The sequence below is a fragment of the Lactuca serriola genome, chromosome 4, assembly GCF_051521515.1.
Source record: "Lactuca serriola cultivar US96UC23 chromosome 4, Lser_US96UC23_V15, whole genome shotgun sequence".
NCBI lineage: Eukaryota > Viridiplantae > Streptophyta > Magnoliopsida > Asterales > Asteraceae > Lactuca > Lactuca serriola.
The window spans coordinates 289,854,170-289,877,952 of NC_136411.1; the positions used below are offsets into that span (position 1 = coordinate 289,854,170).

The window sequence follows — 23,783 nt, forward strand, 5'->3', positions numbered from 1 at the left end:
TACCATTTTAACCCTAGTTTTTGTTAAATTATTGAATGCTTGATTATAATAAGGATTTAACCTCATATAAACAGGCATACAAAATGAGCTATTGACCTAACCTAAACCCTAATAGGTATTGGCCAAGACCTAATCACTAACACCTCGTCCCCTCTCCACACAGGCGTAGGTTGATCGGTAGGAGACAAATAAAGTGGAACATAAACAAAAGAAGAAAACATAAAAGCATAGATGACAACAACTGCAGCAGCGGTGGCAGAGCTCCGACGATGGAGACCAGTAGTAACTACTTTTGGAGAAGAAGAGAGAAGTGGCGGCTAGAGGCGGTTCCATTGTAGAAGAATAAGTGGTGGCCGGAGATGGTTCCGTTGCAAAAGAAGAGGGAGTCGGCGGCGGCAACAACAATCATGGAGTCAGTGTTAACCTAGATTCTCTGATATCATGTTTGATTATAGAATACTTGATTATAATAGAATTTAACCTCATAAATAAGAATACAAAATAGGTTTTTAATTTAACCTAAACCCTAATGGATATTAGTGAAATCCTAATCACTAGCAGCTTTTCATAATTAACTATCATAACTTTTATTTCAATTAATTTGGTATTTAAAATTTACAAATTATTAAAATCCTATAATTATATTTGTTTGACTATTGTATCTATTTATATATCTTTGAAAAAAAAAAGTAATTAAATTAAAATATATATATTTGAAGGATGTTACAACAATGAAGGTAGCATGTAAAACGGATGGTATTCAACCCTACACTAACATCTAACATGATATGCCTTAACCAATCCTAACATAGCAACGGGATAGCACATCACATCAACAATAGTATATAGTATACAACTGTCACAAACATCACCATATGCAACCTAGCATGACAACTAGATGGCATATTAGATCAAACTTCAACTTTAATATAGTGTAAAAGTATAATATCTCAACATATGCGGTACATATAGTAATAGATATACACAAAAGGACCGGTCTCAGACCATATCCGAAAAAAAATACCGAGACTGAACCTGAGACCGAAAAAGACCGGTCCTAGAAAAGACGAGACCGCAAAAAGATCGGTCCGAGACTGTCCAAGACCTGAATGAGAAAAATCGGACTGTTCTGAGACCGGAAGTCAAAGTTTATAAAAATATCATTTATATGTTAATTACACAATTTTTAATCACACGTTGTCTAACTTCTTTTTCTGTTTTCTTTTGATAAACTTTAGTGTATCATTTTTAATAAAGTTTAATCTATCATTTTTATGTTAATCACATATTTTTGAAAGGAAAAACTCAAAGCCGAAACTAAAAAAAAACAACAAATACAAAATCGGGCCGACAGAACCGGAAAACCAAACCGAAAAAGGCGAGCGGAAAGACCTAAAGACCGGACCAACATCATTAGGCCCTCTTGTGGAGTCGTTATTCATGTGGAATACGCATCATACGAGGGATATTATTGGTATTCCCCGAATCAGATTAAATATTAGTCTTTAAGATAAATTTTATAGCAATGATAGATTTCTACAAAATAGGGATTATTTTATAAAATGTGAAATTAACATTAAACATGAAAATCTTTCCATATCCAGAAAAAAAAATAATAATAAAGAGCACAAATATTAGTCCATGCATTTTCGTCTTAAACAAATGAACAGAATCCCCAACATCTAATCTGAGTCAAGTCAGCACCATCATACCAAATCAAATGACATGATAATACTTCATCACCATTATCTTTTACACATTCATACTCTAATCCCTACTGCTTAACAACAGCCTTCCCCTGAGTTTTCAGTTTTCCGGCGACCTGCTCATCAGATAATGGCAAGTAGTAAATCCGTGGAGTTGCTCGAGTCTTTCTGAACAAATCATCCAATGTCATGATCGGAGGTTCAAGCTTTTCCGGGAGTGGTGGTGCTGGAGGTAGATGATGCTGTGGTGGTTCTCTTGATTGTGGTGGAAGGGAGAGTGGCGGTGGAGGTGGAAGCGGAAGCGGGGTTGTGGTGGTGGGGACCGGAGTTGGTGGTGGAGGAGGGTCGGTTCGGGTTTTGACTTCGGATGGATCGACAAATTCCGCCATGAGAAGCCGCCCTCCGTTTGCTGGCCATTGGAGGTTGTATACTGCATTTCGAGTCTCTACAGCTTCTTCAACAGATGAATACTACAAAAGGAAAATAAATAAATATATTTCTTATTTAAATATAAAAGGAGAGGTGAAAACTTACAGTAACATAACAATGAGTTTTAATATGATCCATCCAGAAGCTGACAACTGTCCCAGTTTTACCAAGAAGTTCTTGAACAGCCTTTAAAGTAAACGGACGCAGAAAACGGTCAACTCTGAGAGAAGTAGTTGCAGGCTTTGATGATGGAGGAACTGCCAAATCAACAAATGTCACGAATATGAAAAAGGGCATTCTCGTCTTTTCACAAAAACAAGCGATAACTCACCAACACGTTCTTTTGGTTCTTCATGACTAATTGAAGAATCAGATCTTGAAAAGCTGTGCTTCATTGAACCACCCTTAGGTGTAGTAATCTGTTCAGGGGCATTATTGGAATTCCACCTGCGCTGCCTCTTTACTACCTCATTGTCTGCCACCGCTTCTTGGTCTGCCAAGTCAGCAGTTTAGAGTCATGAGGACAGAATAAGAAAGAAAAAAAAAAAAAGGTTATTAGGGTTAAAGACCGAAAGCTTACCATATTGTTTTCTTTTTGTGGACACGTCAGCAATTTCAGTATTTGTATCTTCAACCATAACATCAAGAAGAGGTATTTGTGTTTTTTCAGTTATATCTTGAGAAATGAAGTTGGAATCACTTTGCTTACTTTCTAAAGCATCTTCTTCCATGGAATCATCATCTAAATTTAACTTCTCTGGAGAACCCACATCTAAAATATCATTTTTCTTACTTTCAGTTTCAGCAATCTTGAAATCTTTCTCATCAACCACAACTGGATCTGTTTTGACACCATCATCAAGGATTGATGGCTTAACATCAAGTTCTAGTTTGACATCATCAGTAATTACATTATCCTTTAGTTCATTCTTTTCAGTAATTGACACAATAGAAATAGAATCAGATTTTACTTGGCTGACCTCGACTACCTGGCTTCCAATTTCTGATGAATTTGGCTCGGCTTCTTCTTCCTTTGGCAATGCCTTTGAATTTGATTCCTGCAAGTTTGACACCTCATCATTTTGTAACTCCTGCTGACCCAATTCTTGAGATACCATAACCTCAGTTACTATAACAGATGTTTCAACAGAAACCTTTTGAACTATATCTATTTCTAAATTCTCTGTAACCTTATCTTTATCTCTGTTTTCATCATCCAAATTCTCTGTAACCTTATGTTTATCTAAGCTCTCATCTTTATCCAACTTCTCAGTGATGTGATCTTGGTCTAAGCTCTCATTTTTATCAACCTTCTCTGTAACATTGTCTTCCTTTATGCTCTCGTTTTTGGCAATGTTGTCATCCATGGTTTTGTCTGCAACGATTGGGTCTGCTACTGCGTCATCAGATGGAATTTCAGGCTGTTCATCATCATTGACACCATTTTCATGGTTTTTGTTATCCTCTTCAAGTTCAGCACGAATAGCTTCATCCAATCTCTTTACCAGATCATCTTTCAATCCTCTGGTAATTAGTTTACGTTTCTTGAGTTCTTCTTTCAGCTCGGTTACTTTCCATTGATCGAGGGAACGATTTTCAAAGACAACATAGCGCGATGATGGTTTTTTGCTGGACATTTCTCCTATTGAGCGATCCTCAAACCTGGAAAAATTTGAGATTCAGAAGAGAATAATTAAAATGCATCATGATTATCGACATGTAAGGGAGCTTAAATATATAGAATCTCTTCAACAAGCACAAAATCAGAAAAAGTAATAAATTACCCATAATACCAAGAAGTAAATAACCTTAGGGAACAGTAGAGTACTCACAATGGTGTTCGACTTGACGAGTATTGCGGAAAGAAACACTGACTCTAGTAATTGGTTCGAAACTTAATTGATAGGTGCAATAACATGAAACCCTAAGTTCATCCAGACACAAAAACAACCATCAGGAGAACTACAAATTTTCAAAACAACAAAATTAGCAACACGAAGGAGGATAAACCAAGATTATAAGCTACGGTCTGCAAACAAAGAAATTAAACTGTAAACGACGAAGAAACAAGATTTTGAAAAATTTTATGACAGAAGAAAACCTCCGGAAGATGAAAATGCAGTTTCTAGAAGGGCGTGTCGTTTTCAATTGGAGAAGGAAATGGACGTCTTTTGAATTTAGGGTTTTGCGTTTACGGTGTGTGTTGTGTTGGATGAAAAATGAGATCGGTGGAGAGGGGTTGAGACGCCGTACCACTTCTTGTTGAAACCCCTGTTATCTTATGATGTCATCTCTTTCTTTCTTTTTCACATTTGTTTTTACTTTTTTTTTTCTTAACTTAACTTAGACCGGAAGGAAGGGCTCGGTATAGAGCTGGGCAAAATGCTCAGATGGCTCGGTAAAGTTGTGTAATGGGTTCGGCTGCCGAGTTTTGTCATCCAACTCTAGGGTGTGTATGAGGCGGTTTAGTTTGGTTATTTGTCAAAACCGAACTATAATCATTATGACTGGTTAATGCATTTTGGTAGCCATTGGGTATGATTAATATTGGTTATGGTTAATGGTTTTTGTCGGTTAACGATTTTGATTAATGGTTAATATTGGTTAACCACAATGTTCAAAATAATATAAATGGTGAAAATATATTGACATAAAAATTGAAAAGAGAATACAAAAATGTCATGGGCACCAAAGTTTGTAATCTAGCTTATAGTAATAGAATAAAATATGTACCTTCGATACTTAGAGTGAGGTAACACATAGAGTAAGATAACACATAGAGTAAGGTAACACATAGTCACATTCAAAATCAAAAACATTCAATAAAAATATAAAACATTAAACAAAATTGACATTAATAATTTCATATATTGATAATTGATATTAACATTAAAATAAAGGCAAACATTCATACACGTCCAATGCGATTAAATCAAAAAATACAAAATAAAATAGGCAAACATTCATATTATGTGTTATCTAGATAAAAAAAAATCCAATTACTCATATACATTCAATGTGATTAAGTCAAAAACAGTAAATAAAAAGCCAAAAAATTCAAAGATATATATATATATATATATATATATATATATATATATATATATATATATATCACAAAGTCAAGAAGAACCAAAAACTTAACTTACCTAGAAGTCTTTATTATAAAGTGAAAAAAAATCATTCGAACAGGACTATAAAGTCAAAATAATCTTCGATTAGGATTAACGGTGTGAAAAGCCTCCGATTAAGATTATGAGTGTGAAGATTAAACTAATTGTGAATGATATTTACAAATTGTAGAATTATTTGATTAGGAATTGCAAAATTAATCAATAATCTAACTCAATGCATGATTAGAAGATTGTGTGTGTCTGCGTGATCAACCTTTAATGGTTTGATTGCTCGTTCGTCTCCTGATAAGTGAGTATTAATGAATTATATTTTGAAAATTTAATGGGTATTAAATAAGTTTGACTATATTATTTTATATATATAATCTATAATTTTTATATATTAAAATATAAAGTTAATGGTTCGGTTAATAATGATTCGGTTAACCTATAAAATCATAACCGAACCGTTAGTTATCAGTTAACAAAAATTAGAAACCGAACCAATGGTTTTTAAAATGGTTCGATTATTATGGTTCGGTTATATCGGTTAATTTGGTTTTGGTTCGGTTTTTCAATTATTATGCTCACCCCTAAACTCAATAGAAAGTTGCCACTTCTCTCTTATTTTTTGTATTGTGTTCTAAACATAAAATTCAAATTTTCATCACTTTTTTCTAAATAAATACCACCAAATCAAATCAATTCATACATTTCTCAAAAACTTCAACACCCGTCTTATTACATCTCTTATTTCTATCTCTACAAAATACATTCTTCAAACTCTCAATCTAATTCGACTAACACATGGAATCTTTGGAGAAATATAACCTTAGGATCTGCATGAATGAACAAATAATAAATTGTTACTGAGGCCTGACACAATTTTCTTAAAAAAAATTCATCATATATGGGTGTTTGTTTCTCAGGATACAACAATAGAAAACAATTCTTCTAAATTGTCTGAACCCTCACTTGGCCGGATTATACCTTAGTTGCAGTAAGAGATGGAAGATGAAGCAGGAGCGTAAGAGAAGAAGAACAATATTTTGTTTCATTCGGTGTATCTTAATCAGACACATAGGCGTTGTATTTATACTGCACATGTAACTGATGTAATTAAAATGAAATTGTAACTGTCACAATTAAATAAAACATTTATCAACAAATCAAAAACCGAAATCTTTGATTATTGATTAATCTAAAAAGGTCCATGGTCGACCGATGGCGTACTCGTACCCGCACACAAGTTTAGTAAATCCAAGTCAAATCAGCCCACATGCGTGCACACACAAGAGAGAGCATTGGTTTCTATAAGTCTTACAAAAATAGCTAGTCTTTATAGTTAGAAACCAAATTTCTTTTATTTCTCACACCAATGTGGGATGAGTTACAACTCACTTAACTCATTTATTCTTTTCTTCCATGTATTCTACTTTTACAAGTAATTTATTATTCAGTTTTAATCCGTTTTAGACGTGTGATATATCGAAACGAATATATCATGAAGGAGAACACAAATATATAATCATTAATCCGTTTTGATTATGTTTAGAGTCCAAAATTCGTGCTCAAAAATAGAAAACTCCCATTTATGGAAATTAGTAAAACTAAGTTTCCAACAGGGAAGTCCTAGATTATAACTTGTTCCCCAAAAGAAAATATGGTTTTGGCCCATGCTTTAGTAGATGTATCGGATGATTCGTCGATCGACAACAATATGGAAACTTTTTAGATGAAAGTTATCACACGTTTTCTCAACGATCAAGATGACTATCACAAGAAATATCATATCTATAATGAATGGAAGACACAAACAAACTGGTATATAGCAGAGTTTAAAGTTTTGTTTAATAACTTGAAACAAAACTGACAATGTGATTGAAATGATAGTGAAAAAAGAAAATCTTTTTAAATGTTTAGAGTTTTGGAATGTTGTTAAAAAGTCCTAAAAATGGTGTGCAATTAATTACTATTTTTTATATTTATTTTTATGTTTCTTAGTTTTTAACTTAATGTTATATATTTATTTTAAATTAATAAAATTTCTAATGTTTTATTTAAATTTGGATGTTTGTAATAATATAGAAAATAATTTTAGTTGTTTGAAACACTTTGTTCCTTTAAAATTGCAAAATAATAATAATAATAATAATAATAATAAAGGTGTGTTAAATTTGAGATGACAATGATATGGCAGGAAAAATATTGCGATAAATATGTCACCACTCCAAAGATAGAAGATATGTTAAATTTGAAATGGCATATGGCAAGAATCAATGTAATAAATATAACACAACTCCCTCAAATCTTATAACATAAAAAAATTATGTCACATTATCATAACTTCTCTAGCATTTACTTCAAAAAAAAATATTCCACTATCTTAAAATAACTTCAATAACATTATTTATTTATTTAAAACATATAATCTTAAATTAAAATAAAATCATTTCATTTAATTAGAAAATAGAAAACATTAAAATATTTAAAAATTTAAAATTTACATAAAATACTAGAAAAAATACTATTCATCTTCGTCTTCGTTGACATTTTGAGTATTGTATATGTGATTCGTCAGTTGAATATTGGCGTACGTTTACGGATTGTGTATTTCTAAAATTTTTACCATATATTGGTCCTACCTGGTATAAATTATCAATACAAATGAAATACATCGTGCAAGTCATACGTACAATTAGTCCAACATTTTTCTTCAATTACACTATTATGTAATATGACACAGACGTATAAAATCCTACCAATATTTTGTAGATGTCATGTTTATGCTGCTTGTTTCACTATGTGTCAATTCCTTTTAAGGGCTCCAAACACACATTTGATATCCTTTTGTGCCGATTCCTAAGTTATCTTGAGCAATTTACATTTTTCATCATGTGCATGTTGGTACAACTTAACGAAGGTGGTGTGTGCATGGTATATTACATCGGTTATATAATACCCATCATGTTAAAATATCACGAAAAAACGATAACTGATTTAGAACATTTATATCATTGTTGGACCTGGCAATACCAAAGTAAGTGTGCCAAATCCATAGATCTTGTTGATGGGTTTTGAGAAGCTAAAAACAATGTATGTTTTAAAAACAAATTTAAGCGACAACGGAAGCAATTTTAAAATAACATTTATTTTAAGACCATTGTAACAAAAACCAACAAGTATCCATTTACATGAAACTATAAATATAATAAACAACCATAGGGTGTATACAAGACAAACTTTGGAGCCTTTTATCACACTTAAATTTGGAGATTTCAAGTAGATGACAAGAACAAAGAGTTTGATCTTCTCTACAAGTATCCACCAACAGTAGTAACTCACAATGGAATGTTATCCCTTAATGTATTTGTGACTTCTTAAGACCTTAAGTAAGTAACATAATTAAGCATTAAAGGTAAAGCAATTCTAAGCACCAACACTTGCAACTAGCTCAAAAAAGGGCAAGAGGAGGGAAGAGATGATGCTCTTGGGTTTGAGCTTCTTTCAAGAGAAAAGTGTGACCAAAATGCAAGCATTACTCTTCCTTATATACCCACATGCAATATTTAATGTCCATACTGTTGGATTAATGTCTAAGTCCATAACTATAATTGGTAAGACTTGACCCGACCCGGCATGGTCCATTTGGGTTGCATGGCATCATGCACTTGGATAGATTATAATGAGAGAAATAAGACACTTATGGTTATTAATATATTATAAGTTCTAGTATATTAATAATAAGAATAATAAGATTATTTAATTAGTATTGATCAAGAATTAATCTAGGATTAATTAAGTGATCAAAAGAAGACTAATTAAATATATGGGTTGATTGTGTAAATCATCCATACTTGTATAGTGGGCTAATACTCCATGGATAATCAAGTTGGGCTAAAACCCATAGGATGGTCCATGGATGCTCCATGGTGTATTTGAACCCATGGATCCAAGGAAATGGAAAGTCGTGACAATTAGGGTTTACCCTAATTGTAACACTATATAAAGATCTTATTCTTGACAAAATCGGCCACTAGAGTGTGAGTAAGAAGGGCTAGCCGATTTCATGAAGTGTAGATTTCTCTCAAGTTATTCCAAGTGTATTTGGTGTTGTGTGAACCATTTGAGGTGTCACACTTGGGGCACTAGGCACTCAAGCTTCATGAAGACTTTCTACATGAAAGAGGTATGTATTATATCTTGTTATATTCATTATTTTATATGCTAGATTAGGATAATACCTTGGATGTTCATATTTGTATGTATAATAGAGAAAACATAGATCCAATGTATTTAAGATTGCATGTACACTTAGGAGTGCTAGAATGCTCAAAACCCAACAGTGGTATCAGAGCCAGGTTTGTTTTCTTGTTATACTTGCAAAAGAAGCTGGAAAATCGAGTTTTGATGTTGTCTGCCCAGCAGACTCTCCAAGTCCAAGGCAAAAAGCATCCAACTCGCCGAGTTTGTTCGTGCACTCGACGAGTTGGACCCCCAGACAGCATAAATTCGACTTTTTTGGCTGGAATTGGACTAGGAACATTACCCTAAGATGTTTTTGAACTTATAAACTTGTTTTTGATGTGGTAATGTTCATGCTAATCCAATTTCAAAGATAATTGTCAATAGATTCATGTTTTGTATTAGTTTAAGGTTTAGACTAATTACATGAAAAAGTTTGATTTGAATTATCTTGTTCTTATGAGTTGCTTAGATTAATAGAAAAGTTGAGTGAAATAGTTGTTTTCAATCCAAATTAATCTAAGAGTTGATTCTAAAATGTGTTTTTGTAACTTGTCCTCAAGTTATATGAAAAGTCACATTTAAGTTTCATAAAACTCATAAAAGTTGGCAAAGGTTACAAAAATGAAGAGTCTAGTTCTAATTAAATGGTTTTATGACTCCATAATTTGTCCTCAAGTTATGGAGGTTCAAGAGTCTCTTCATTAAATAATAAATAAATAAATAAATAAGTGTAACCTTAATTAGTTCCATAAGTTATAAAAATAAAGAAAAGTTAATTCTTTTATTAGTTTAAAGTCTTCCATAACTTGTCCTCAAGTTATGGAACTTGAAGAGTTTTTGGATTAAAACTACTTTAAACACATAAGTTATGGAGTTAATTAGTTTTGAATAGTTTCAAAAACTTGCCCTCAAGTTTTGGAATTTGAAAAGTTTTCACTTATGAATACTTTAATTCCAAGTTAGCCCTTAGAATTTTAAAGAGTTAAAATTCAACCCTTATACTTTATAATATTATAAGTTAATAATATATATATATATATATATATATATATATATATATATATATATGTATATATATATATATGTGTATATATGTATAAGAATAAAGTTAGTCTTACCGCTAGTACGCCTCATTCACGAAGCCGGTCTATAAGGTGGGTATAAGGTTGTTGCCTATAAAATGACAACTTAATGGGTGTCCACTCTCACCCACCGCTTGCTTGACTGGTGGAGGGTCGTTAGCCGAACGGGTTTGACAGGACTATAATTCTCCCTTCATTAAAAGTATTAATGATAAATACTAAGTAACTAAACTCTTAATAATACCCAATCTTAGTTACTTAGGAAAATGTGAATAAGGTGGTAATCCATGAAATTACACTTTGCACTTTGTTTAAGTCGGTTAGTGGAGCGTGTGTGGTTAACCGGCACACTAACTCGTATTTAACAAGGTAGGCAAAGGGTAACTTAATGTTTATCTTAGTATCGATGGAGCGTGTGTGGTTAACCGGCACATCGATTGAGGGGTAAACACTTAAGGGTACCAAGTAATTTGCATGGTTACTTCACACCTTGTTTTGTGATCCTCGGCATCCCATTCACAAAACCTGAAGGGCACACTCGAGATTGAAACATGTCATTGAACAGTTCAATGAATCTCAAAAGATCTAGGAGTTTCAAAACCAATTAAAACCTAATAATACATTTCGTTTATCTTGGTGGAAATTGGTGAATCGTCATTCACCTACCTTCAAATATTTTATAGCTTGGATTACGGCATACCTCTTCTAAGTTATAAAATAGTTTGTTGGGTCCTAGCCTTAATATTTCATATTGGGTGTCATATTAAGGACTTAAGATCAACTATCTTGAATATCTCCCAAAAGATGTCTGGTTTAGACATTTATGATCTTCCCAAATCTCTTGAAACAAGCTTTCCTAAATGAAGATGATGTCCCATGGAAATCATACTTCTTTCACCTCCTCTAATTATTCTCCCCAACCCACAAGTTCATGAAAAGTTTAAGGTCACTCAAGCCCAATTGGCAAGGAAAGGTCTAGGTGTGGTCACGTCTTGGAGATGTAGTCACATATTGACAAGCCGGGAGAGTTGGGTGTCAAAGTCTTGAGAAAGTTGGTGGCGCAATCACTTTCTAAGTCACATAGTGAGCTCCTTTGGGACTCCTATGAAACAGACTAAGACAAGACCCTTAATGATCTTATCTATTTGTTAAGATCAACTTCCTTAAAACTTGATGGACATTGACAATAGTGACACAGGAAATCCAGGAAAGCATTCTCTTCCCAATGGAAAGGAATCGGCCATAGTCAACTCGGTTGACCAAATGGTAAAGAGAAAAGCTAAGTCTGTGATAGTCCCGTGTACCATTATCAAAGGGTCCATATGTTTATATTTCCAAAGAAAAGGGCATTGGTTGAGAAGCTGCCAAATTTACCTAAGGATGTTAAAGTCAATAAGTTTGACTCTACTTCAGGTAAACTCCACTATCTAACTCTGCTAAGTTTCTATTTTGAGATTCTTATTACATGATGTGACTGGGTCACATGTTGATGTTTTAATAATCAAAGAAAAGTAAAGGAACTTAAAGAAAGAATATGTTGAATCTGATCGCGTAGATGGATTTCTATCGCGTAGTTTGAAGATCGGATTCTTGAGCTACTTCTTAGGAGTTATGAGATATTGCTTAGGAATAGATAACAACAAGTTTTCATATGGATTGTAAGGATAAGTTTTTCCGCAAAGTTTTAAAATAAAAGAAAATTTTAGATTTTATTTATTTTAAAATATCCTTACAATGGCATTTGAGGAAAAATTGTTGCTTATATGATTCCATTAATAGCAAGCGTGGAAATATGAAATTGATTCTTTCATTTGTGGTAATGTCTAAATTTACCAAATAAGGATAGATTCTCATCACCCAAGTTTCAATTGGACCGGAACTTGGAATCATGCAAGTTGTATAACATGATGAATGAGAACTTTCAAGTATTGGAAAATTAAGACTAATTACTTGTTCATATGGATGTGTGATTCATGTAAAGGACTAAGGGATCGAGTACACATTCTTGTGCACTGATTAAGTCCACCACAAAAGATTGATAAGACTATTCGTCATAGTTTACTAAAGCTCAGTAAATATGATTATACTTACAAGCTTAAGTGTAACTCTGAGACATTGGAAAAAGGTTCCAATGTATGGCAGAGCGAATAAGAAGAATCAAATTAGGCAGAAGGATAAAAGTTTCTCAAATCTGAAAAGATGGGAGAGTACTTTAGTATCAGTTTTTGTGATCATCTTAATGATTAAGAAACCATAGCACAATTAGTTCTCTAAGGAAATCTTAGTGCATTCTTATGACTAAGAAGAGGAACTTGAATTGTTGAAGTGGTTAAATCAAGAAGATGAGTCATACTTCGTTCCAATACAAGTCTTAGAGTCATACTCCAAGATTGTAACTTGAGTGACATGTCTCAAAGAAGGTTTAAAACACTTGTCAAATGTAAGAGTAAAAGTTTTCTACTCTTGTACATTTGAAATTGGTAAGTTGTGATGTTTTGGATAAAACAAAGACCAACTTAGGCCAATTGTGTGAAGTGTGTGTCTTGGTTAGAATCCACACTATCTCTTGGATGTCTGACAAGGGAGTCTTATAGGTCAAGAGGACAGTGGGAGTCTTAAAGGTCTTGAAAGTCTCAAGAACTAATCAAGAATAAAACCTGAAGTTCTTCACTAGCACACGACTTGAGGTTTATAACCTATCGTGTTGACATATTCTGTGTCCATTCCAGTTAAATTTAGCTTTGCATATGAGTTCTTATAGTTCTCAATTAGTTGCACAACAACTTGGAAGCAACGGCAGGCCCTTGAGCTGCTAGGTGGCAAGAAATTAAAATTGAGTTCAATCCATATGAGTGTGGATTTGTCATTATCCTTGTCTTGTTTCTATGGTTTTGACAATTCACATGGATAAGAACACATACACCATTAAATCTAAGTGTCATAAGGTTTCTCTCCGATTCATGAAAATGATGGTGAGGAAACACTTTCACTAAGTAGATTTTAGCTAGATAGCAATTGTGATATTTGCATTCTCAAAGTCGTTAGTGGAGCGTGTATGGTTTACCGACACACTAACCTAGACTTGTGAGAAGTGGCAAAAAGGTCTAACCATTATGATTACGGCATCCCTCTTCATAATTGTTTAGACACACAAGTGTGCTATCTAAGGGAAGGTGTATGTTTTTGATAAAGTCTTATCAAAACAATCTAGTATCAGAAATCTGAACTTTGGTAAGAAAGTCAGCTGATTTCTGAGTACATGTCAAAGCTAGTGGGAGCATAAGTGTTATGCTAATAATCATCATGTTAGTGGGAGCATGATAATTATGATAAAGGTTGCAAGTTAGCAATGTTAATTATAGAAAACAAAAGTTTCAATTGGGAAAGAGTTGTTTTGCTATAATTAAGGGAGAGGAAATTATACTTCATCTCAAATCTATAAGCTTAGATCGTGAGGTTTTAATCATTTAGTCAAGGATATATATGAATTTCATGTTGGAATGGCTCAACATAAGGAAATTTTGTATATGAGTCCATTATTTGCGTTCTAAAATTCGATTATGATTACGGCATCCCCTTTCATAATCTGAATTATGAGAACTTGGCAAATTAAAATGGAAAAGTTATAGCAAAAGACTGGTTTAGTCTTTATGTGAGACATCATGAATCGATTCCTATATGCTTCGGATATAGGATCGATTACATGTGCTATATTCATCCTTTCTAAAATTTTCCAAATGCCTGGGGCATTAAGAAGGGAAAAGGTTTAGAACTGGATATGACTAAAAGGATTAAACAATTGTCGAGGACAATCTAAGGTTTACCAAAGATTGGTTGCTCAAGGACAGTTGGAAGTATAGTGATAATTCTGGAAAGGACCATATTGACATAATTTGTAAGGAGGCAACTCTTGTTCAGAAGTGATAGTCAAAATGGAATCTGGAAATGTTTCAAAGTTAGAATTTTCAATCTGTTTAAGATTAGGAAACTTAGTGCAAGAAGGATGTTTCCAAGGAGATGATCTCCTTTGGAATACTCTGTAATGATTGTTGTCAAGTCTTTCTGACTTTGTGCATAATCATTACAAGAAGATCAATGCATATAAGTTTAGAATCTGACAAATTTCAGTAAATGGCATGAATTTGGAATTCTTGCATTCGCAGTAAGGATTTGGGACTGTGAAAAGAGGATCATTGGAGTTATGTTCAATTGATCTAGTTCACAAAGTGAAGATCATAGACAAACACAGTATGCATACTTGGTGTATGACATGACTAGTGTTTAGAAAACATAGTGGACATGCTTGGAGCATGGGACAACTATTGTTTTAAATTCAAGAATAAAGTTGATAGCTGAAACAGTATACAATGAATAATGTGTAATCATATGGTGATAAATAAAAGGTGTTTTATTTATGTTCATAGGTTTTGATACCATATTGGATTCAATTATTATTGTGTTTCACTTTGCATGTTTTGACTTCCCAAATAAACTGGGTTATTCTTCCGGAATGACTAAGTTATTCAAACCATCCACAGTCGGTCATATGTTGGAAGTAGATATGAATTAAGACTGTCATGGGTTGGCTTGTAGAGGTCTAAAGTGTTGGACAAAGGGCTACAACACTCATGAGTGCTCATAAGTTCTGAGTATTGGATTCAACCCGCGGTCATTGGAATCACTTCATGGATTTTATCACGAGTGATCATGAGACGATAATATCTTATATTCTTCAAACCTAGAGATATGAGTTGTTACTATGAGTTGGTTGTACATTGATTGCACGAAAACGCATTTGGTAACTCGGTGCTATAAAACGTGTCTTTGTGTATGATTCAACAAGTAGTAGAACAAGCCATATGAGTCGAAGTTTATCCATTCCTTTTACCTTCGGGATAAAAGCGATATCTGTGGGCCCCTCGATGATTTGATGATGACAAATGGAAGTGTTCGGCCGGGCCAGGACTGATTTGATTTGTTTAATTAGTCAGTCGTCATAAATCGGAAATCGGGAAACAACAAATGGACAGAGAGAATGATTATAATCCATGTCTCAGTCCATATGATATCTAGAATGGAGGAATATATGATCCCTTATCTAATGGACAAGTCACTAACAAAGGTCAGATTTCATCTACAAGGTCAGAGTTCGACAGAAGCTTTTAAGAGCTACGATTGCCAGTCGGTTCCTGAAGTCATACGCAATAATAGTTTTAGACTTATCCAAGTGGGAGACTATTGGATTAATGTCTAAGTCCATAACTATAATTGGTAAGACTTGACCCGACCCGGCATGGTCCATTTGGGTTACATGACATCATGCACTTGGATAGATTATAATGAGAGAAATAAGACACTTATGGTTATTAATATATTATAAGTTCTAGTATATTAATAATAAAAATAATAAGATTATTTAATTAGTATTGATCAAGAATTAATCTAGGATTAATTAAGTGATCAAAAGAACACTAATTAAATATATGGGTTGATTGTGTAAATCATCCATACTTGTATAGTGGGCTAATACTCCATGGATAATCAAGTTGGGCTAAAACCCATAGGATGGTCCATGGATGCTCCATGGTGTATTTGAACCCATGGATCCAAGGAAATGGAAAGTCGTGACAATTAGGGTTTACCCTAATTGTAACACTATATAAAGATCTTATTCTTGACAAAATCGGCCACTAGAGTGTGAGTAAGAAGGGCTAGCCGATTTCATGAAGTGTAGATTTCTCTCAAGTTATTCCAAGTGTATTTGGTGTTGTGTGAACCATTTGAGGAGTCACACTTGGGGCACTAGGCACTCAAGCTTCATGAAGACTTTCTACATGAAAGAGGTATGTATTATATCTTGTTATATTCATTATTTTATATGCTAGATTAGGATAATACCTTGGATGTTCATATTTGTATGTATAATAGAGAAAACATAGATCCAAGGTATTTAAGGTTGCATGTACACTTAGGAGTGTTAGAATGCTCAAAACCCAACACATACTTCCATTTAATGCAAAGTAGTGGTTATTTGCATGTAAGGTGTCTGTAAGAGAAAGGTTGTAAAGCAACATCCCATTCCTTTGACATTTTTGACCCAAGATAGAGTTGACTAGTTACTCTAAATAGATAAGTTAATGTAACTAGTTAAGTCATGTGGAATCCAAAGTGTCCAAAACTTTGTATATGACTGATTAAATCATACTATATGATACAATAACTAGTTTATACTCTCTTTAATTACTATTTTCCTAAAACAATAATTGTTCTCTAACTAAATGCAAGAGTTGATTATATTTATTAGTAATCATTTAATAATAAATATCCAATATATGCCAACTTGATAAATGTATGACTCTATGTGATCATATGTCATTGGGAAACATCATTCTAAAATGATTATTGAGCATATAGATCCAACAATCTTCCACATGCACAAGATTCATTATAGATTGACATAGACATTGGTTGACGTCCAGCAACAAAGAAATGGCCCAAATAACATACAAAGAGATATCATCTAGCAACTACCAATTTCTAAGAGCTCAAAATTACAATTGGTATAAGGTGTGGTATCAGTTATTCCTTTTTCACATAACATCATGTTGAACCGTGATACATGGATCTCAAGCAATCTCATTTTTGTGTTCAACTTTAAGTAAGGTCTTAGATGTGTAACTCTCAATGAATAACAGGAACAAAACCCATCTTGACTACATACGTCTATCATGTAGTTCATGTTATACTCAACGATGGTCCTTATAACTGCCTTTTATAAGGAACAACGTTAAACCATATCAAAGCACAAAAATTCCTACACTTAAGTCCCAAATATGTATCTCAGGTCGAAGAATACAAATATAATACCTTTATCAAACATCACTCATGACTAGGATCCATGAAGTGATCTTGATGTGGGTCATGTCCAATACTTATTCTCTAATCAAATACTTATGAATGTGGTCGCAACCCTTTGCTATTTTCATCTCCATGAAAATCAACCAATCCATTCATATTAGTCTTATTTCATAGATGCTCCCACAACTATGAACAACTATGGACATTTAAAATAATTAGATTATTTAAGGATTAAACATGCTGATATAGAACACAACAAGTATTTAATGAAAAGATCATATCCAATATATCAAGACATTATAATATATGTTTCTTATACTATTCCAATATCCAAATACTAAATTTAAATCAAATATAGTCACTTAGGACAACAAGGTCCTGTAGCTCCAGCATGACTTTCATCCTTTGGCTAATGATGGAACTTAGTTAAATAGGTTCATTAAATTTGATTTGTATAAACTTTTGCAAAAACTAACATTTTATGTTTCATATATATATATATATATATATATATATATATATATAGACACACACACACTTACACACATACATACATATATATACATATATATACATATATATATATACATATATATATATATATATACATATATATATATATATATATATATATATATGTCGTATATAAACAAAACTCTTGAGAATATTTTATGTTCTTAAATATCACTTAGACACCAATAATAGTGCAATGGGATTATCCATAGTCATAAATGATATAATCATTTAAGTATATTCATATGTGGTTTACTAAACAATAATGTGTTATGACTTTGTAGTGTAACTGCAATTTAAAATCTGAGTATAATCCCTATCCTTGCAACTTTCTATTTTGAGAATATGCCCGATTATTATTGAGGATCATGTTACACCCTGACCGATAGTGAAATTGTCGAGGTTGCGACGTAAATGTTGGATCACAGTTAATAACACCTATTGAATAATACAAGGCTTTACAATAACGTTACATTCTTTCATAATTATAATATTAATAATTACATCATTGACGATCCAAAAGGTTACATTTACTAGAACAAGTTCATAACGTAAAACAAAAAGGCCTAACGTATCGACTGTAATGGTCGGAATCTAGGTAGTTACACTTCTTACCCTTAGTATAAAAATTTAGGATAAATTGGTCCTCTCGTACGTGAGGTGTACTTGAGGAGTACACTTAGTGTACTGGAAAATGGGTGATCGCGGATGCTGGCCATGTACATTGGGCGTACCAAGGGTATGCGGGACGTACGTGACGGAAGACCAAACCCAAAACTTCGGGCTTAAGACCTATTTAAACGTCCTTAATTCTTTTGGACCAAACCCTAATCATCCATCATAGCCTCATTTCATCCCTTAACCTCAGATTTCCTTTTGAGTGTGATTCTTGAGCTTAGAAGGTGTCTTGGTGGCCATTCTAGAGAGCAATCAAGAAGGAAAAGGTGCTGACCAAGCTTTGGGTGTCTATAAGCTTCTAGATCCTACATCTAGTTCATCTTGAGGAAGTTCTGGAGGTATAAAGTCATGATCTTGTCATCTGTTTTGATTGTTTGAGCTAGGGTTTTGTTATGGAGTCCCTTTTTGGTTCTTGGACTTTCTCTTGTGAGTTGAGCAACTCTAGAGACTAAGATGGTTAGATATGAGCTTTGTGAGCATGCTAGATGTATAAAGGTGCTAGCTTGAAGGTTGCCTAGACTCCATGCATTAGTTAGAGGTCTTAGATGAGGTCTTAATGAGAAGAATGAAGTATTGGGGTCACTCATGGCATGAAAGGGCATAAAGTTGCCAACTTTATGCCCTAGGACATCATAGTGGATTCAGATCTAAAGTTTGACGTTGAAATCCTACCCCCTTAAGCAGTACGCGCTGCGTATGCGAATTTACGCACTTAATGGTTGAATGTTGCATGCCTTTCTTGTACGTCGTGCGTAAATTCGTATACACAGCGTGTACTACTTAAAGGGGTAGTACGATGAGCGTACTAGAGTGGTACGCAGGGCGTACACACTCTAGTTGGGTTTACGCTTGGTGTGGGTTTGGAAGCCTTTGGGCCTTATTCAATTTTGGCCCTGGTCTCATTTTGGGCTAGTGGTCCGATTATTCTATTTTGGGCTATAGTTGTTTTGGTTGGGCCTTATTGGTCCATATGGCCCATTAATGAATTTTATCTTGGATCTTAAGCCCATTAGCAAAGAGAAGACTTTTGGGCCATTATGGAAGGGATTAGGCTTAAGTGTTTACACTCTTTGATTAAGTTGTGCTTTAATCCTAATTTAGGGTTAACTGTATCATTGTCCAGTGTATGGTTTCGGACTCTTAGATGAGCAGCTTTGGTGTTAAGCAGACTGAGGTGAGTCCTCTCACTACACTCGTGGGTCGAAGGCACCAAGGTCGGACCATTAATTGATATGGATTGTTTAGTTATGGAATATGTAATGGTATGCTATTTAGACTATATGTGATTATCTAAAGACCAAGGGAGGAGCCCATGCCACTTGGTAAGACCATGGTAGGAGTCCATGGCTCGGGGATATAAGTCAATGGGGGTAGCCCACGGCGTTCCCAGTGCAGACCATGGAGGGAACCCATAGCAACTTATATATATATATATATATATATATATATATATATATATGTTCATGGCATTATGTGATTATATGTTTTGTGTGTTTTGGGAAACTCACTAATCATGTGCTTACAATTTTTGTTGAATGTTCCAGGTACTTCTAGCTCTAAGGGCAAGGGCCTGGTTTGATGGTGCAGCATTCATTCGCCATTACTTTTGTATCTAGCTTTGAAACTCTTATGTTTTAAAACACTATGGCCATGTAATGGGATTTTTGGAAACAATTATGGTTGGTATTTGTGATTTTAAAATTTAAAATTTTCTGTAAAAATTTGGGCTGTTACAAATTGGTATCAGAGTCTTGGTTTGAGGGATTCAGGCACACTCTTGGGTGTGTCAGGACTTAAACTGTGGAAATGGTAAAAAAAAAAAATTTAAAAAGAAACCAAAAGTTAAAGTTTTCCTAAAAAAGATTTTTGTAAGAAAAAGGGGAGAATGCAATACGCGTCATCATTCGAGCTCAAGTAAGTGATTTCAATGTTTAGCTATGTTATAGGATATGTGGAAATTGATGTTGAATGGATTATTTTCTATGTGTATGCTTTCAAAGTTGTACGTGCTTAGGATTTCATAGCCCTAGAATGAGGGAATCTGCCTTATTCATGTTCCTTGTCTAGTTGTGGTTTAGGATAGAAGCTTTATTTGACAATCTATGTGATTCTCTTTGTGTATAACTTGCATGCATAAGGTAACCTGCTATGATTAATTTGAGTTTCTGGTTTGATGAGGGATTGAGAAATCCAGGAATAGTCTAGGATACGAGTTAGTGTTGTGCTTATGGGTCATGATTTATGATTGGGTGAATTAGGGATATCAGGTATGGCCTTGGGGAAGGTATATGTAAGTGTGGAAGGTAGTATTGGGCCCGTACTACCGGAAGCACAGGACTTGTACCTGAATCAATGATAGGCCTGATAGATCTTAGGAGTTCGGGGAAGAGGAATCCCTTTTGAATTAATTATCACTGTTATTTGTGAAATTTTCAGTTGAGGATGGTGATGATCAAGTGAGGTTCGGGTTGAGAATCAGTTTCAGGCTCTGGTTTAGATCCCATTGATGAGAGGCTGCGCGATCTTATCGCAGCCGAGGTTACTCGTGGCATACTTGACACTACCCCAATGATTTTTGGTACTGTCAAGGAGGGCATCATGGAGATAATGGAGGAGCGGCCCAGGTCTTTCTGAGCCGAGATTGTTGTAGGCCAGATTGGGGCCCGAGCACCCTCATTTAGGGAGTTTAAGGCGCGTAGAGCGCCTGAGTTCTTTGGGGTCAAGGATCCCATCACTAGTCGACGATGGGTGGAAAATATGAACAATTCCCAACGCATGAGCTCTTGCCCCGAGGCGGAAAATGTGGGGTTCGCATCTTGTATGTTGAGGGACCGAGCACTAGATTGATAGGAGGAGGTGAGCCGCAAGGTGAGATCAGCGGGTGTGGCTTAGATGTCTTAGGAGGAGCTTGTGAGGAGGTTTGATCAGGAGTTTGAATCATACATTGAGGTGCAACTGGACAGCCGGAGGGAGCTTGTTTATAGAAAGAAGATAGGTCGATCATACAAAAAGAACGTTGTTTGTTGAGAGAGTTCTAGGATTTGCAGCAGACTACCGAGACTGTGACGGAGATCACCGCCAAGTTTTTGGAAAGGGCACTATTGATCCCATAGTATGTTGTAGATGAGGAGATGAGGAAGAAGAGTTATCATTCCATGCCGAGGGATGATATCCGAGAGTTTGTGAACTTTTCAGGGTGTAAGACCCTGAATGACATGGTGGAGAAGGCCTAAGAACGGGAAATTAAGCCGGAGCATGTTCAGGAAGTTGTGGGTCAGGATAAGAAGACTAAGACCTCTGATCCTCCTAACAGGGGCCAGCAGGGCCATGCAAGTACGGTAAGCCGCACAGTAGAGCCTATCGGACAGCGGGCTCGATATGTTATGCTTGTAGCCAGCCGGGCCACATAAGTAGGGATTGCCCCAAAAAGGGCTTGATTTGTTTCCACTGCAACCAGGACGGTCATAAAAAGGGCGATTGTATGAGGTTGGATAGAGGAGGAGTGATGGTGGCGCCTGCGCCCGCCAAGATGAGGATCACTGATGGCCACCCGATCAAGGCGGAAGCTTCTGCGGTGAAGAGCAGTGCATTTCAGTTAACTACCGAGGAGGCCCGGGCAGCGCCAAACGTCGTGACTGGTATGCGATCTAATTTTATGTTGTTTATTTTATTGTTATGTTTATGTTGCTATGATCTTATATAAGGACCTTCTTGGTTAATGGTTTGTTGGCTCATATTCTTTTTGATTCGGGGGCTAACAAATCATTTGTATCTCTTACGCACAGTAAGAAGTTTCGAGATGCTCCGGGGACTTTGGATTCCCCATTTAAGGTGGAGATTGTGGATGACTGCACCGTGAGCACTGCAAGGGTATTTCGGAGGAGTGTTCTGAATATTTTCAGGGAGAGGTTTCCTATCAATTTGATTCTGGTCCCTTTGCAAGGATTGAAGGTGATCATTGGGATTGATTGGTTGGGGCCCAATAGGGCCATGATAGATTGTGAGCGTCAGTTTTTGAGAGTTCGAAGCCTAAGTGGGGAAGAACTGTTTGTTCATAGAGAGAGAGCCTCATATGGTCATGCTCTTTATTCATCTATGAGGGCTAGGAGTCTCCTTCAGCAGGGTTGTTCTGGGTTTTTGGCTTATGTTTCTGATACGAGGGTGGAGGCCACGCCAGATATGAGTAGGGTACCGGTTGTGAGAGATTTTATTGATGAATTTCCAGAGGAATTGCACAGGGGGTGCCTCCCGAGAGGCAGGTGGAGTTCCGTATTGAATTAGTGCCTGGTGAGGCTCCAATAGCCAATACGTCATATCATCTAGCTACGCCCGAGATGCAAGAGTTGTCTACGCAGCTGCAGGAGCTGCTAGACTAGGGATTCATTCATCTGAGCAGTTCCTCATGGGGAGCACCGATCTTGTTCGTGAAAAAGATGGATGGGTCACACAGGATGTGTATTGATTATCGGGAGCTAAACAAGCTAACAGTGAAGAACCGTTATCCGCTTCCGAGGATTGATGATTTGTTCGATCAGTTTCAGAGTGCATCGTGGTTTTCCAAGATTGATCTTCAGTCAGGGTATCATCAGATGAGGATCCAGAATGAAGACATACTGAAGACGACATTCATAACTCATTATGGTCATTACGAGTTTGTGGCGATGCCATTTGGGCTCACAAGTGCGCAAACAACGTTCATGGATCTTATGAACCGGGTTTGCAGACCGATGTTGGATTAGTCTGTGATTGTTTTCATTTATGACATTTTATTCTATTCGAAGACCAAGGAGCAACATAAGCAAAATTTAAGAGAGGTGTTGGAGATCTTGAGGAGGGGGAGGCTTTATGTCAAATTCTCCAAATGTGATTTTTAGTTGTGTGAGGTGCAGTTTGTCGGGCACATCATCAACCAAGAGGGTATTTTGGTAGATCCAGCCAAGATTGAAACAGTAATGTGTTGGGAGGTTCTGAAGAACACATCTGAGATCAGGAGTTTCTTGGGATTAGCGGGGTATTATCGGAGATTCATTCATGATTTCTCCAAAATTGTTGTGACATTGACCCGTTTGACCAAGAAAAATGTGACCTTTTGGTGGGGTCCAGATTAGCAGTCGACATTTGAAACATTTGTAACATCTAGATTTCCAGGTATATTA

General features: G+C 35.3%; 1 protein-coding gene across 2 annotated transcripts; it reads right to left on the minus strand.

Moving 5' to 3' along the window:
- Positions 1 to 1,619: 1,619 nt before the first annotated feature.
- On the minus strand, positions 1,620 to 4,419 carry LOC145097131 (uncharacterized). Of its 2 annotated transcripts, none has more exons than XM_079034643.1 (6): positions 4,237 to 4,419; positions 3,968 to 4,059; positions 2,716 to 3,797; positions 2,467 to 2,628; positions 2,241 to 2,392; positions 1,620 to 2,176 (listed from the first exon to the last, which is right to left on the minus strand). In XM_079034643.1, exons 3-6 carry the CDS (start codon positions 3,770 to 3,772, stop codon positions 1,775 to 1,777), a joined length of 1,773 nt encoding a protein of 590 aa, XP_078890769.1. In that variant the 5' UTR covers positions 3,773 to 3,797; positions 3,968 to 4,059; positions 4,237 to 4,419; the 3' UTR covers positions 1,620 to 1,774. The 2 variants fall into 2 exon arrangements, with proteins under 2 accessions (XP_078890769.1, XP_078890768.1); XM_079034642.1 differs by having other exon boundaries at positions 3,968 to 4,097.
- Between the last annotated feature and the right edge of the window lie 19,364 nt (positions 4,420 to 23,783).

Coding starts and splice junctions, on each gene's coding strand:
- LOC145097131 (XM_079034643.1), bottom strand. CDS start 3,772: ATGTCCAGCAAAAAACCATCATCGCGCTATGTTGTCTTTGAAAATCGT. Junction 2,393..2,466: donor AGAACCAAAAGAACGTGTTG/GTGAGTTATCGC, acceptor TTGATTTGGCAG/TTCCTCCATCATCAAAGCCT. Junction 2,177..2,240: donor AAACTCATTGTTATGTTACT/GTAAGTTTTCAC, acceptor TTCCTTTTGTAG/TATTCATCTGTTGAAGAAGC.